General features: G+C 45.5%; 1 protein-coding gene across 5 annotated transcripts in view; it reads right to left on the reverse strand.

Moving 5' to 3' along the window:
* LOC129822923 (rho guanine nucleotide exchange factor 4-like) overlaps positions 1-14,587 on the reverse strand; it is a 160,414-nt gene that overhangs the window by 55,653 nt on the left and 90,174 nt on the right. For 3 of the 5 annotated variants that reach the window (XM_055881472.1, XM_055881474.1, XM_055881473.1), the window contains 2 exons: positions 13,248-13,526; positions 10,841-10,970 (listed from right to left, as the gene is read on the reverse strand). In XM_055881472.1, the coding sequence (XP_055737447.1) occupies positions 10,841-10,970; positions 13,248-13,526 (409 nt within the window). Of the gene's footprint in view, positions 1-5,652; positions 6,202-10,840; positions 10,971-13,247; positions 13,527-14,587 lie in introns of those variants that run through there. The other 2 variants (XM_055881475.1, XM_055881476.1) reach the window with 2 other exon arrangements.

Genomic DNA, 14,587 nt, shown 5'->3' on the forward strand with positions numbered 1-14,587 from the left:
TTGACCCAACACACCAGAGAACCGTCCATACATCACTTAAATCTGTCATCTCACTCAAACGCACCACAGAACCATATCACTTCCATTTTTACTTTAACATTGTTTGTAATTTAGCCGACACTCTTATCCAGAGCGACTTACAGGAGCAATTGTGGTTAAGTGCTTTGCTCAAGGGCACATTGACAGATTCTTCACCTAGTCAGTTTGGGGATTGGAACCAGCAACCTTTCGGTTACTGGCCCAACGCTCTAAACCGCTAGGCTACCTGCTGCCCTGCTTACACTGTACATAACACAGAATGGTGAGACAACACACCACATCAAGTGTCACAGATGACTGTTTTGTATTCAGCATTAAAAGTACAATCAATTGAGACCGGAAATATGTTATTACATATTCATACCTCTCTAGTGACAACCTTCACGCATTGGTCAATATGACTGGAGAAACAGGACATCACATAGGGTGTGACTACATAACAAGGCCTACAAAAAAGAAGAACAAGACATTTCTTTCTTGAAAATCGTCACAGCAAATATGCATGTAGCTGTATTGTACCAAGGGGAAATTGTCCCTGGATAGAAGTGATTTGAGTTGAGATGACAGTAGTGTGATGAAGCGAAGGCCTTTCTTCCCTCTCTGCCCAGTACACACTGAGAGGAGCAGCCAAGCTGCAGTACACACTGAGAGGAGCAGCCAAACTGCAGTACACACTGAGAGGAGCAGCCAAGCTGCAGTACACACTGAGAGGAGCAGCCAAGCTGCAGTACACACTGAGAGGAGCAGCCAAGCTGCAGTACACACTGAGAGGAGCAGCCAAACTGCAGTACACACTGAGAGGAGCAGCCAAGCTGCAGTACACACTGAGAGGAGCAGCCAAACTGCAGTACACAGGGGCTGTGTGTACTGGTGTAAAAGACAACCTATTTTCCAGAGTCCACATCCCTCCTGTTTGGATGGATGCTTTCAGACATCTCTCCTTTGTTTCCTCCTCCTCCTCCTCCTCCTCCTCCTCCTCCTCCTCCTCCTCCTCCTCCTCCTCCTCTCTATCTGTGCTAGCTGACAGAGAGTGTGCTTGGTGGAAGGGTTAGCGTGAAGTCCCTGGACCCTGACCAACTGGCCCCGCTTCACCTCAGAGTGGCCATCACACATGCATGCACAGTCCACACACTCTGGCATTTTACGGAATATGCTTGTTTTTACTGTTGGATCAAGAAGAAGCTAATATTTCAGTATCAGCTGACAGAAAGTTTGAGAGTGGACAATGGCACGGCCGTGACGTGAGTAATCCTATACTCAGAGCGTGACAAAGCTGTGATGTCTGCTGTGTGTAAGTGCCTGCCTGCCTGCGGAACCACATCAAAGTCTGATTCAGTAGCTAGCAGCAACAGCTACAGCATGGACTGAGTGTCATGTTATCATGGCATCTGAATGGGGGTGAATCACCAACCCTGAGAAGAGTAAGAGATAACGTCACCCCGTCTAAGAGCAGCGAGGGAGGGAGGGGGAGGACATTGCCTGTCACTAGGGCTCTGTGTTTCGGGAGGGGCACTAGATCCACCGTTCTCCTCTGTCCCCATGTCAACTCTGGAGCACTCACAGTCACCTCGCCTCCCAAAACAACTAGCCGGAATACGATTACACTTCTCTTTGAATCAATGTCTGGCTGTTTCCTACCTCTTCCTCCTCCTCTTCCGTTTCCTCTTCCGTTTCCTTCTCTTTCTCGCAAACACCCAATACCCTCCTTCTCAAGGGCAAACCTGATGCACATCAATCGTCTTTCTATCTGTTTGTTTCTGGTTTCCTGGCCAGGTTACTACCTACATCCGTGACCTTTCATCTTCACCCTCTCAGAGGTCAATGAAGCTCAAATCAATGCTGCTATGAAATTCCATTACCAGCCGCTTGGCTATCTTCCACAAACACAGCTCTGTCTTAGGACGGGTTGCCTTTTGACTGAGGCATACAGCAGGCTGCTAGCCAGGCAGGGCAGAGGAAAGACAGGCTCATACAACATAACAAGCCCATAAAAGCTTCCCGAGGTCCAGTTTACAGCTGGTGTGCTACAGGGCTGTGCTTTTCAGGAGAGGGGAAAACTGGCTGTGTGACTGCACAGCCAGGGAGAGTCTGTTATAACTGTTATGGTGAGAGCAGCCAGGGTTTCTGAATGGACGAGGTGTTTGAGTCTCAACTGTATTTCTCTCACTTTTCACTACCTCTCTTCCCTCCATCCCCCTCTCACTCTCTCTTATTGGTCTTTCCCTTAAAGACATAGGATCTTAATTTGTCCTATATAATCCTGCAGCAACAGGATTTGAACATTTAGTCCATAATGTTGCTTGATCAGTGGTTAGGCTATTAGCTGGCCAAAAGTAAGCTACATGAATATTGCAATAATACAGTGGATTGCAAAAGTATTCATCCGCCTTGGAATTTTGTTGCCTTACAACCTGGAATTAAAATAGATTTTTGGGGGGGTTTGTATCATTTGATTTACACAACATGCCTAACACTTTGAAGATGCAAAATATTTTTTCTTGTGAAACAAACAAGAAATAAGACAAAAAAAACGGAAAACTTGAGTGTCCATAACTATTCACCCCCCCAAAGTCAATACTTTGCAGAGCCACCTTTCACAGCAATTACAGCTGCAAGTCTCTTGGGGTATGTCTCTCCAAGCTTGGCACATGTAGCCACTGGGATTTTTGCCCAATTCTTCAAGGCAAAACTGCTCCAGCCCCTTCAAGTTGGATGGGTTCCCGAAAGTGTACAGCAATCTTTAAGTCATACCACAGATTCTTGAGGTCTGGGCTTTGACTAGGCCATTCCAAGACATTTAAATGTTTCCCCTTATACCACTCGAGTGTTGCTTTAGCAGTATGCTTAGGGTCATTGTCCTGCTGGAAGGTGCACCTCCGTCCCAGTCTCAAATCTCTGGGAGACTGAAACAGGTTTCCCTCAAGAATTTCCCTGTATTTAGCGCCATCCATCATTCCTTCAATTCTGGCCAGCTTTCACAGTCCCTGCCAATGAAAAACATCCCCACAGCATGATGCTGCCACCACCATGCTTCACTGTGGGGATGAGGTTCTCGGGGTGATGAGAAGTGTTGGGTTTGCACTAAATTTTTGTCTCATCTGACCAGAGTACCTTCTTCCATATGTTTGGGGATCGTCCCACATGCCTTTTGCCGAACACCAAACATGTTTGCTTATTTTTTTCTTTAAGCAATGGCTTTTTCTGGACAGTCTTCCGTAAAGCCCAGCTCTGTGGTGTGTACGGCTGAAAGTGGTCCTATGGATAGATACTCCAATCTCCTCTGTGGTGCTTTGCAGCTCCTTCAGGGTTATCTTTGGTCTCTTTGTTGCCTCTCTGATTAATGCCCTCCTTGCCTGGTCCGTGAGTTTTGGTGGGCGGCCCTCTCTTGGCAGGTTTGTTGTGGTGCCATATTCTTTCCATTTTTTAATAATGGATTTAATGGTGCTCCGTGGGATGTTCAAAGTTTCAGATATTTTTTTATAACCCAACCCTAATCTCCACAACTTTGTCCCTGACCTGTTTGGAGAGCTCCTTGGTCTTCATAGTGCCACTTGCTTGGTGGTGCCCCTTGCTTAGTGGTGTTGCAGACTCTGGGGCCTTTCAGAACAGGTGTATATATACTGAGATGTGACAGATCATGTGACACTTGATTGCAAACAGGTGGACTTTATTTAACTAATTATGTGACTTCTGAAGGTAATTGGTTGCACCAGATCTTATTTAGGGGCTTCATAGCAAAGGGGTGAATACATATGCACCCACCACTTTCAGTTTTTAATCTTTTAGAGTTTTTTGAAACAAGTTATTTTTTTCATTTCACCAATTAGGACTATTTTGTGTAAGTACATTCTCTCTCTCTCTCTCTCTCTCTCTCTCTCTCTCTCTCTCTCTCTCTCTCTCTCTCTCTCTCTCTCTCTCTCTCCTCTCTCTCTCTCTCTCTCTCTCTCTCTCTCTCTCTCTCTCTCTCTCTCTCTCTCTCTCTCTCTCTCTCTCTCTCTCTCTCTCTCTCTCTCTCTCTCTCTCTCTCTCTCTCTCTCTCTCTCTCTCTCTCTTAATGTTTACCATGTATCAGGTTTCACCAGCAGTGAGAGGGAGAGAGAGTGAGAGATAGAGAGAGAGCGCAAGAGAGACAGAGAGAGCGCAATGTGTGGGTGTGAGAAAGAGAGAGAGAGGCAGAGACAACACCAGTTTAGATTCTGACCAGGGCCATTCTGAAAACCACAGCTTTCTCCAATAACATTCCGTATGTGTGTGCGTATGTGTGTGTGAAAGTGCACTTGGCAACAAACATCAAGGATTCTCTCCTACTGTACCCCCCCATATAACATGTACAGTACAGACAGTTCATCAACTGAAACTGAGCAATGCAGTGTAGATATTAGCCATATATACATAACAAACATCCACCCCACACTCAGATCACTGTTACCATGACGCCGCTGATTGGCACCTGTTTGATAAGAGACTAACCCTTGATGTGGGGTTGATGTGACAAACAGTAGCTAGCCTATTAGTGTCTCTTCCCTTCTACTGCTTTAATAACAGCTGTGGCCTGACATTTTAGCCTGTAGCTAATGGGGCTGCCGTCACAAACACACGCGCACGCACGCACACACGCACCCACACACAGTGTCATTTTAGCCTGTAGCTAATAGAACTGCCGTCTCCTCTCTCCTGAATCATTACACTCCAAGCCTGGCTGCACCCGCTCAGATGACAACAGCAGAAATAGCAAACAGGTACTGCACAGGCACTTATAGTGTGCAAATTCACACACTCACACATGCTAACACACACACACACATATGTGCCCATGCACACACACAGGCACATGCACGCTCAAAGATACACACACACAAACACAGCCCTCTGCCATAATGACAAAATGACTTAATCCTGCGTCTGCTGTATATGACCAATACACCATAATATCACACGTCGCTATTTCAGTTGAGGGCAACACCCTCAATATCTTCCACCATTAACAAACAACCTCATAAGCTCTGTGTGAAAATATCTCTTAGCTAGAGACCTTTGTGCTGGATAAACGCTAACCTGATACACCTCATTAAGTGAGCAGAATCATCTGACACACCTCGTACTCTGTCATAAGTCTTCCTACAGAGAAAACACGCAGAAGATGTTAGCAGCAAAAGGACACAGGCCTGGGTCTAACGTAAGACAACACCAACTCAATGCATCCTTTATCTGAGACAATAGGAGATGAAGTCATATCATATCACAGACTGAAGCATGTTTACTAATGCCAAGACAACAATTACACGGCCAGTGCCTTTAAGCCATGATTGACAACTCCTCAACAGGTCTGGTCAAAACAGACTGACAGTCGCCAGCACCACAAAACCATGACAACCATCACACTCAGAATAACTGACAGGTAACACCCCTCCCTTCTAAACCCGCCAGGCCAAAAACACACAAACCCTTTAACCCTACTCCCACTGAGGAGTGTGTGTGTGTGTGGTGTGTGTGTATGGTGTGTGTGTGTGGTGTGTGTATGGTGTGTGCGTGTGGTGTGTGTGTATGGTGTGTGTGTGTGGTGTGTGTGTATGGTGTGTGCGTGTGTTGTGTGTGAGGTAGGTACCCTCTTACCAGTGGTGGAGTGCAGGCTCTCCAGGCTCCAATAGTGGGAGAGGACCCCCCTGAGAGTACCTCCTAGGCTCCCCATCCCTCCTCCTCCTCCTGCCCCCCATCTTTCCCCCATACCCCCCCCTCCTCCTCCACCACCCCCCCCTCCTCCTCCCCTGGTGGGGGTACCGCTGTCCGAGTCCGAACCAGGAGATCCAGGGGAGAGTCCAGAGCTGGTGCTGCCGCTGCTGCCACAGCTGCCCCCGGGCAGGGACACGGGCCCCTCAGAGCCCTGCTGGGTCCGCATCAGGACAGGAGGGCCCCCGAACACAGACCTGGAGCGGGGCACTGGAGCCTGGTAGTAGTGGTGGTCAGGTAGGTGGTTTCTCCCAGAGACAGGTAGGTAACGCTGGGTATGTAGGTAGGCAGGGTGGTAGGTAGGTAACGGTGCTGTAGCCTCTACCAGGCCTCTCTAGCCAGGTAGGTAGGCTGTATGTGTGTCAGTCGGCTCCACAGCCAGTCAGTGAGTGCTTCAGTCTCTGCTGTTGCTCCTCTCTCTGGCTCTGCTCTGCTCTTGCCGGCTGCTGCGCCGCCCTTCTCTTTCTCTATCGCTCTCTCTCCATTCTCCGCTCGCTCGCTCTCCCTCCCTCCCTCCCTCCCTCGCTGTTGCTAACTCACATAGCCGAGCGGTCGCACACACATCCACACTCAGGCTACAGCCACACAGCTACAGACAGACATCAGTGGGGGTCCTCTAGGGGGGCTCGGCAGCTCTGCAGTGCCGTTTGCCTGGGAGCTGACTGGCTGCCGCTGATGGCTGATGACTCTCTAATGTTATGGTGCAGTGCCATTAAGGTGGGACTGAAAAAATCCCCCCTCCTCCCCCCCATCTCCCCCGATTGCTGTTTCTAAAGCACTGTGGGAGGGGGGGGGGGGGGGGGGGGGGTAATTGAGAAAGGAAGAGACAGATAGGGAGAAGAAGAGAGGAAAATAGATAGAGGGGAGCTAACCTGATCACCATTCTATTTAACTACATAAACAGTAAACACACACCTAGTTGAATCCTACTGAGTTATATCCTATGCAATGATTCAACAGCGCCCTGTCATAACTTTGCAAAGGTACAAAACAGTGTTATTTCCGGTTCTGCTCCACGGTACACAAGTTAGATCAACACAGGAAGATAAACAGCTGTCTGGCTGGCTAGACAGCAACATGTACAAACTCTTCAAAGTAAAACAGATAAATGATTTGTTTCCACTGGAATGGGATTTCTCTGTACTTCAGGATATATTACACACAGAACACAGGGAACTACACACGAGGGAGATGTTCCAGGCATTCCCACTACACTGACCCTCATCACACACACACACACACACACACACACACACACACACACACACACACACACACACACACACACACACACACACACACACACACACACACACACACACACACACACACACACACACACACACACACACACACACACACACAGGAGGAGGGGGGCCCAAGGGCAGTACAGCCCCCTGACAGAACTAAGAAGAGTTCGGCACTAGAAAAATACTGCAATGGCATTCTCATAGAAACAGTCAGCAACTCTCACTCACACACACACACACACACACACACACACACACACACACACACACACACACACAGAGAAGGCTATGCAGACAGAGCCACTGAGCTGTGACCTTGGAGCCTTCAAACATAAAGCCAGTCAAGTTCAGATAGGAGAGAAAATATATATCTCTCTCTCTGTGTGTCTCTGTCTCTGTCTCTGTCTCTCTCTCTGTCTCTGTCTCTCTCTCTCTCTCTGTCTCTCTCTCTGTCTCTCTCTCTGTCTCTCTCTCTGTCTCTGTCTCTGTCTCTGTCTCTGTCTCTGTCTCTGTCTCTCTCTCTGTCTCTGTCGCTGTCTCTGTCGCTGTCTCTGTCGCTGTCTCTGTCGCTGTCGCTGTCGCTGTCTCTGTCTCTGTCTCTGTCTCTGTCTCTGTCTCTCTTTCTCTTAGGTATACTGGATAGAAAACGCCTACAAGCCGACGGATACTGAGGCTTAAGTTATAACTGTTCTTTTAAAACTGATTTATAAACTATGAATAAACCAATAACTAAGAGTCCGTAAACTAATTATAAACTACTTATAAATTCTTTAGTGTGTTGCCAATTATAATGTCAGTTTGCAATCATCCTTGCATGGGCTATAACGAATGACCCTGCTACATGGAATAGGAATGTAGACGATTATGGTGTTAGAAGGTGAAACGTGACTTACCTCACTGCACGGTATATACCACAGAAATATAATTACACAATCAACATATTGACTTAAATGGGAATTCCCATTCTAGTAATTATATTTCTATGATCCACAGCCCAGTGAGTCAGTCAGCTAAAGAGGTTGCCATTACACTTGTCTTTTGATTCATCTTTCAATTCAATTAACTCAAATGAATTGAATTACACGGAAGGCATCTGGTGCAAGAGCACTGACCTCACTTTGAGTGGCATGCAATCTGCCTCCTCTGTGTGTGTGTGTGTGTGTGTGCGTGCATCTGTGACTACAGCAGCTTGACCACCCAGAGACATTGAGTCAGGGTAATATCATTTCAGCACTAGCCTGATGTCCACCCATCACTAGTCACCACTTTCATACCCCAAAGATATCAAACTGGTTCAGTGACCCCAACCTTTCACTGAGTAGTAGGCTAGGCTGCCCTAGGCACCCTCACAGTCAGACCTAACTCATAGTGCCTTCTTTTTTCAAATTGCCTTGAAAGAAAGCTTAAAATTAGTAGATAATGAATTACTGATATTTTCCCTCACACCATATTCCACTTCCTACATGCCTCTCAGACAAAGAGAAGAGCTTGACAGACAGCCTGACACACACAGGCATGCATGCACACACACACACACACACACATTCCAGGAGCACTTTGTGTTCCCACTAAGTGATGGCTGGTTTTAGAAAAGGACTGATAAGACAATGCAAAATAAGATCTGTCTGGAGACACCAGTTCGTGACCAAGCATACCTTACAGAGGCTAATCACTGTGGAAACACAGTGTTTCTATATTGTTCCCAGAGAACCTCATTGCCCGGGATTTAAAACCTATGACGACACTGGCTCTCATCCCAAAGGACTGTCAATACAAATGGATAAAGTGGGTCTGTCAATGCAAATAGTACAATGCCTTTACAAGCTCAAACAAACTGTGGGACCACTGACGTGTAGAGGATGCGGTGACCTCTGCTGGTGGTAAGCGGAACTACAACAATACTCTGCCCATGCCAAAGCTCAGAGACTAGTCTGAGACCTAGCTCCAAAATAAAGTTGTTGTTTCACAACAGATGTTGCATGATATCGCCGGGCTAATCCAGGATTTGGTGAGTACATAATTTTAAACACGAAACTCAAACCAAATTGTATTTGTCACACGCGCCGAATACAACAAGTGTATACATACCTTGAAATGATTACTTAAGAGCCCTTCCCCAGCAATGCAGAGTTAAAAATAGAAAATAGTAACACAAAAAGAACAATAACGAGGCTATATACAAGGAGTTGAGATAATACAGTATGTACATGTAGGTCGGGGTAAAAGTGACATGGCAATGAGGATAGATAATGAACAGAGTAGCAGCACTAAAACTCAGAGACTGGCTACGGCCGTGGGAAAGACATTATGCTTGGAGTTGGAGTCTGAGATTGAGGTGGGGGCCAAGACCACACAGACTTAGATTCAAGTTACTACAGTGCCTTCAGAAAGCATTCACACCCGTTGACTTGTTCCACTTTTTGTTGTATTACAGCCTGAATTTAAAATGGATTACATTTAGATGTTTTTGTCACTGGCCTACACACAACTCCCCATAATGTCAAAGCGGAATAGTTTTTTATTTATTTACATTTTTTACAAATGAATTGAAAATGAAAAGCTGAAATGTCTTGAGTCAAAAAGTATTCAACCCTAAATAAGTTCAGGAGTAAAAATGTGCTTAACAAGTCACATAATAAGTTGCATGGCAATAATTGTGGTCAACATGATTTTTGAATGACTACCTCATCTCTGTACCCCACACATACAATTATCTGTAAGGTCCCTCAGTCGAGCAGTGAATTTCAAACACAGATTCAACCACAACAAACAGGGAGGTTTTCTAATGCCTCACAAAGGGCACCTATTGGTAGATGGGTAAAACAAAATAAGCATAGTGAAGTTATTAATTACAGGTTGGATGGCGTATCAATACACCCAGTCACTACAAAGTTACAGGCGTTCTTCCTAACTCAGTTGCCGGAGAGGAAGGAAACCACTCAGGGATTTCACCATGTGGCCAAAGGTAACTTTAAAACTGTTACAGTGTTTAATGGCTGTGATATGAAACATTTGAGGATGAATCAACAACATTGTAGTTACTCCACAATACTAACCTAAATGGCATAGTGAAAAGAAGGAAGCCTGTACAGAATACAAATATTCCAAGACGTCATTCTGGCACTAAAGTAATACTGCAAAAATTTGCTTCAAATTTACATTTTGTCGTGAATACAAAGTGTTATGTTTGGGGCAAATCTAACACAACACATTACTGAGTATCACTCTCCATATTTATGTTATGGGTATGCTTGTAATCGTTAACCTAAAACACAAGGCCAAATCTACAGTGGAGTTGCTTACTAAGAAGTGAATGTTCCTGAGTGGCCGAGCTACAGTTTCTTTGACTGTTTGAAAATATATGGCATGACTTGAAAATGGTTGTCTAGCAATGATCAACAACCAACCAAAGAATTTTGAAAAAAATAATGGGCAAATATTGACAAAGCTGCCAAAGATGATTCTAACATGTATTGACTCTGTGCTGTGAATACTTATGTAAATGAAATACTGTATTACTGTATTTCATTTTCAATAAATGTGCAAAAAAAAATTGCATCATCATTATGGGGTATTGTGTGTAGATGGGTGAAGTAATTGTTTTGATCCATTTTGAATTCAGGCTGTAATACAACAAAATGTGGAATAAGTCAAGAGGTATGAATACTTACTGAAAGCACTGTAAGTGGTCATCATGAGGAAAGGGAGCCATTTTAGAGTATTGGAACCAACCCAGGCACAGCGAGTGAGAGAGCCAGCAGTGTGCAGTAGTATGCAGTACTCCCAGGGGTAGGAGGATGTAAAGGGAGGTAGGAGCTACTCACAGGGGTAGGAGATGCGTCGTCTCCAGCCCAGACAGTCAAGTCCGATGGGGGTGCTCTGGGAGAAGCAGTGGGCCTTCAGGGGAATCCCGGAGAACTCCTCCATGGTCGACAGGGACACTCGAGCCCGTGCCTGTGGGGAGGAGGAAAGAAATCGAGGCTTGGGATCCAACAAGGCCTAGGCCTACCTCTTAGCAGTCTATTGGTGTACAGTAGTTAGTGTACTGCTAACTTGCTATGTTAAGACCCGACCTTTCTTTTTTTGAAAAGTAACAGTCAAAAGTGTTAACACACCAACTCATTCAAGGGTTTTTCTTTATTTTTACAATTTTATACATTATAGAATAATAGTGAAGACATCAAAACTATGAAAAAACACGTATGGAATCATGTAGTAACCAAAAAAGTGTTAAACATGACAGCTTTGCACACTCTTGGCATTCTTTCAACCAGCTTCATGAGATAATTGAAATGCATTCCAGGTGACTAACACGTGTGCCTTGTTAAATTTATTTTCTTCTGTGTGTTTGAGCCAATCAGTTGTGTTTGAGACACGGTAGGGGTGGTATACAGAAGATAGCCCTATTTGGTAAAAGACCAAGTCCATATTATGGCAAGAACAGCTCAAGTCAAATCAAATCAAATTTTAATGCGAGTGTAGCGAAATGCTTGTGCTTCTAGTTCCGACAATGCAGTAATAACCAACGAGTAATCTAACCTAACAATTCCACAACTACTACCTTATACACACAAGTGTAAAGGGATAAAGAATATGTACATAAAGATATATGAATGAGTGATGGTACAGAACGGCATAGGCAAGATGCAGTAGATGGTACAGTATATACATATGAGATGAGTAATGTAGGGTATATAAACATAAAGTGGTATAGTTTAAAGATGTAAGCAAAGAGAAATGACAGTCCATCGTTACTTTAAGACATGAAGGTCAGTCAATATGGAACCTTTCAAGAACTTTGAATGTTTCTTCAAGTGCAGTCGCAAAAACCATCAAGTGCCATGATGAAACTGGCTCTCATGAGGACCACCACAGGAAAGGAAGACCCAGAGTTACCTCTGCTGCAGAGGATAAGTTCATTAGAGTTACCAGCCTCAGAAATTGCAGCCCAAATAAATGCTTCACAGAGTTCAAGTAACAGACACATCTCAAACTGTTCAGAGGAGACTGTGTGGAATCAGGCCTTCATGGTCGAATTGCTACAAAGAAACCACTACTAAAGGACACCAATTAGAAGAAGAGACTTGCTTGGGCCAAGAAACACGAGCTATGGACATTAGACCAGTGGAAATCTGTCCTTTGGTGTCCAAATGTGAGATTTTTGGTTCCAGCTGCCGTGTCTTTGTGAGACGCAGAGTAGGTGAACGGATGATCTCTGCATGTGTGGTTCCCACAGTGAAGCATGGAGGAGGAGGTGTGATGGTGCTTTGCTGGTGAAACTGTCTGTGATTAATTTAGAATTCAAGGCACAGTTAACCAGCATGGCTACCACAGCATTCTGCAGCGATACGCCATCCCATCTGGTTTGCGCTTAGTGGGACTATTATTTTTTTTCAGCAGGACAATGACCCAAAACACACCTCCAGGCTGTGTAATGGCTATTTGTCCAAGAAGGAGAGTGATGGAGTGCTGCATCAGATGACCTGGCCTCCACAATCACCCAACCTCCCAATTGAGGTGGTTTGGGATAAGTTGGACTGCAGAGTGAAGGAAAAGCAGCCAACAAGTGCTCAGCATATGTGGGAACTCCTTCAAGACTGTTGGAAAGCATTCCTCATGAAGCTGGTTGAGAGAATGCCAAGAGTGTGCAAAGCTGTAATCAAGGCAAAGGGTGGCTACTTTCAAGAACCTAAAATCTAAAATATATTTTGATTTGTTTAACACTTTTTTGGTTACTACATGATTCCATATGTGTTATTTCATCGTTTTGATGTCTTCACTATTATTCTACAATGTAGAAAATAGTAAAAATAAAGAAAAATGAGTAGGTGTGTTAACATTTTTGACTGGTACTGTGTGTGTATTATATGTAATAATACTATAGCAATAGTAATAATATGTTAGTCCAGAACAGATTGACCTGAAGGTTCATACAGGTTTAGACTAAGAGTAGGCGCTGAGAAAGACTGGCACAGAAATGTGAGCGAGCGAGAAAGACATCCAAAAAAGACAGAAGAGAAAAAATTTAAACAAAGGACAGATGCCAAGACTCCAGGGAGAAAACAGCTGGCGAAGGAGAGAAGAGATGGAGGAGAAAACACTTCCTTGAGACAGTACGTAGACGAAGAGGAGCAAGGAGGAGGAGGAGAAGAGGAGGAGGAGGAGAGAGACAGGTTCCCTCTCTGCTAGGCTGTAAGTTGCTTTGCAGCGGTAAGCATGGTGGAGTCTTACTTTCTCCAGATCTTCAGGACAGTGGGTGTTGAGTTGTCCCAGGCTGCCCCTCACGACTCGGGCCAGCTTCCGCTTCCGTCTCTTCTCCTCTTCGATCCACAGGTCGTCTGAGGAGCAGCGGTGGCGTCTTGGACCCCTGTCCCTCTCCCTGTTCGGCCTGTGGCCTGGTGGTGGTCTGAGGGCTGAGGCAGTAGTGACGAGTCCAGACCCAGGAGTCTTCAGCTCTGCTAGCCTCTTCTCTCCTCCTGCCTGGCTGGTGGGTCTACAGCCACCCTGAGTCTTTAGGTGCATAGTCAATTGGTTAATGGGATTGGCAATGTCACTTTCACTCCCGACTATAGTACCGGGCCTCTATGGAACTAATATGCCGTCTTTTTGTGTACTTGACATCATATCATTCTTACTGGTACATGATTGTAAACAGTTGTTATGGAGGGTTGATAAGTATGATGTAACAGGTGTATGAAATTGTCTTATTGGTGTGCTTGATGTAACTGATGCACCTTGATAGGTAATTCCACTGATTAAAATAGCTCCTTCTAGTTCCTGTGTGCATAAATACTGAGCTAAGTCACATGACTTGTAATCATGCTGTGGATTAGCTTCTTTTTCCCTGCTTGGCTGCCTGCTAGGTGCTTCCTGCAGGCTCCACTAGGAGGGGCTAAAACACACAGTCCGCCTCCCAGATGCCTGCTGTGTAAGGCTGGGCTGGCTGGGCTGTTTCAGAGCTGTCATGCGGGATGGGACGGGAGCAGACTACTAACTCACAAAATGGAAATGCACCACGCCACGCCAGTGACAGCAGAGCACAGCGGAGGAAAGAAAGAGCTGACTCTGCCGTTTCACTCCTCCTCATCTCTCTTTCAGGAGAGGAGAGAGCGGAGGGAGGGAGGGAGATAAAGAGGGGCTTGTTCTGCATTTCATCTGAACGAACACACATGCACAAACACACACACAAACGCATAAACACACAGAATCTCTCACAGGCACGCACGCAGACACACACACATACACACACACAGCGAGATGGATGAAGTGCCCTAGGCCCAGGCTGTTATTTACATTCAGTCCGAGGCTGGGCTGAGGCAGGGCCGGTGAAAGACAGAGTCAACACTTTATCCCATGGTGCACCCTGCCTGGCCTCCCCTCTACATCTTGATAGATTGGTCAACAAGGCTGCTTTATCATGATGTTAAACAGACAAACAGTCAGGCCATTATATCACAATGGGGACAAAACGTTGGAACAGCAGACCCCAGTGAAGACTGTTCTCTCACACAACCTACTCATGTCAATCAAAGATGGATCGGTCCTGGGTGAGCGTCATCACACACAGTATG

This window comes from Salvelinus fontinalis, chromosome 25 (genome assembly GCF_029448725.1).
Source record: "Salvelinus fontinalis isolate EN_2023a chromosome 25, ASM2944872v1, whole genome shotgun sequence".
NCBI lineage: Eukaryota > Metazoa > Chordata > Actinopteri > Salmoniformes > Salmonidae > Salvelinus > Salvelinus fontinalis.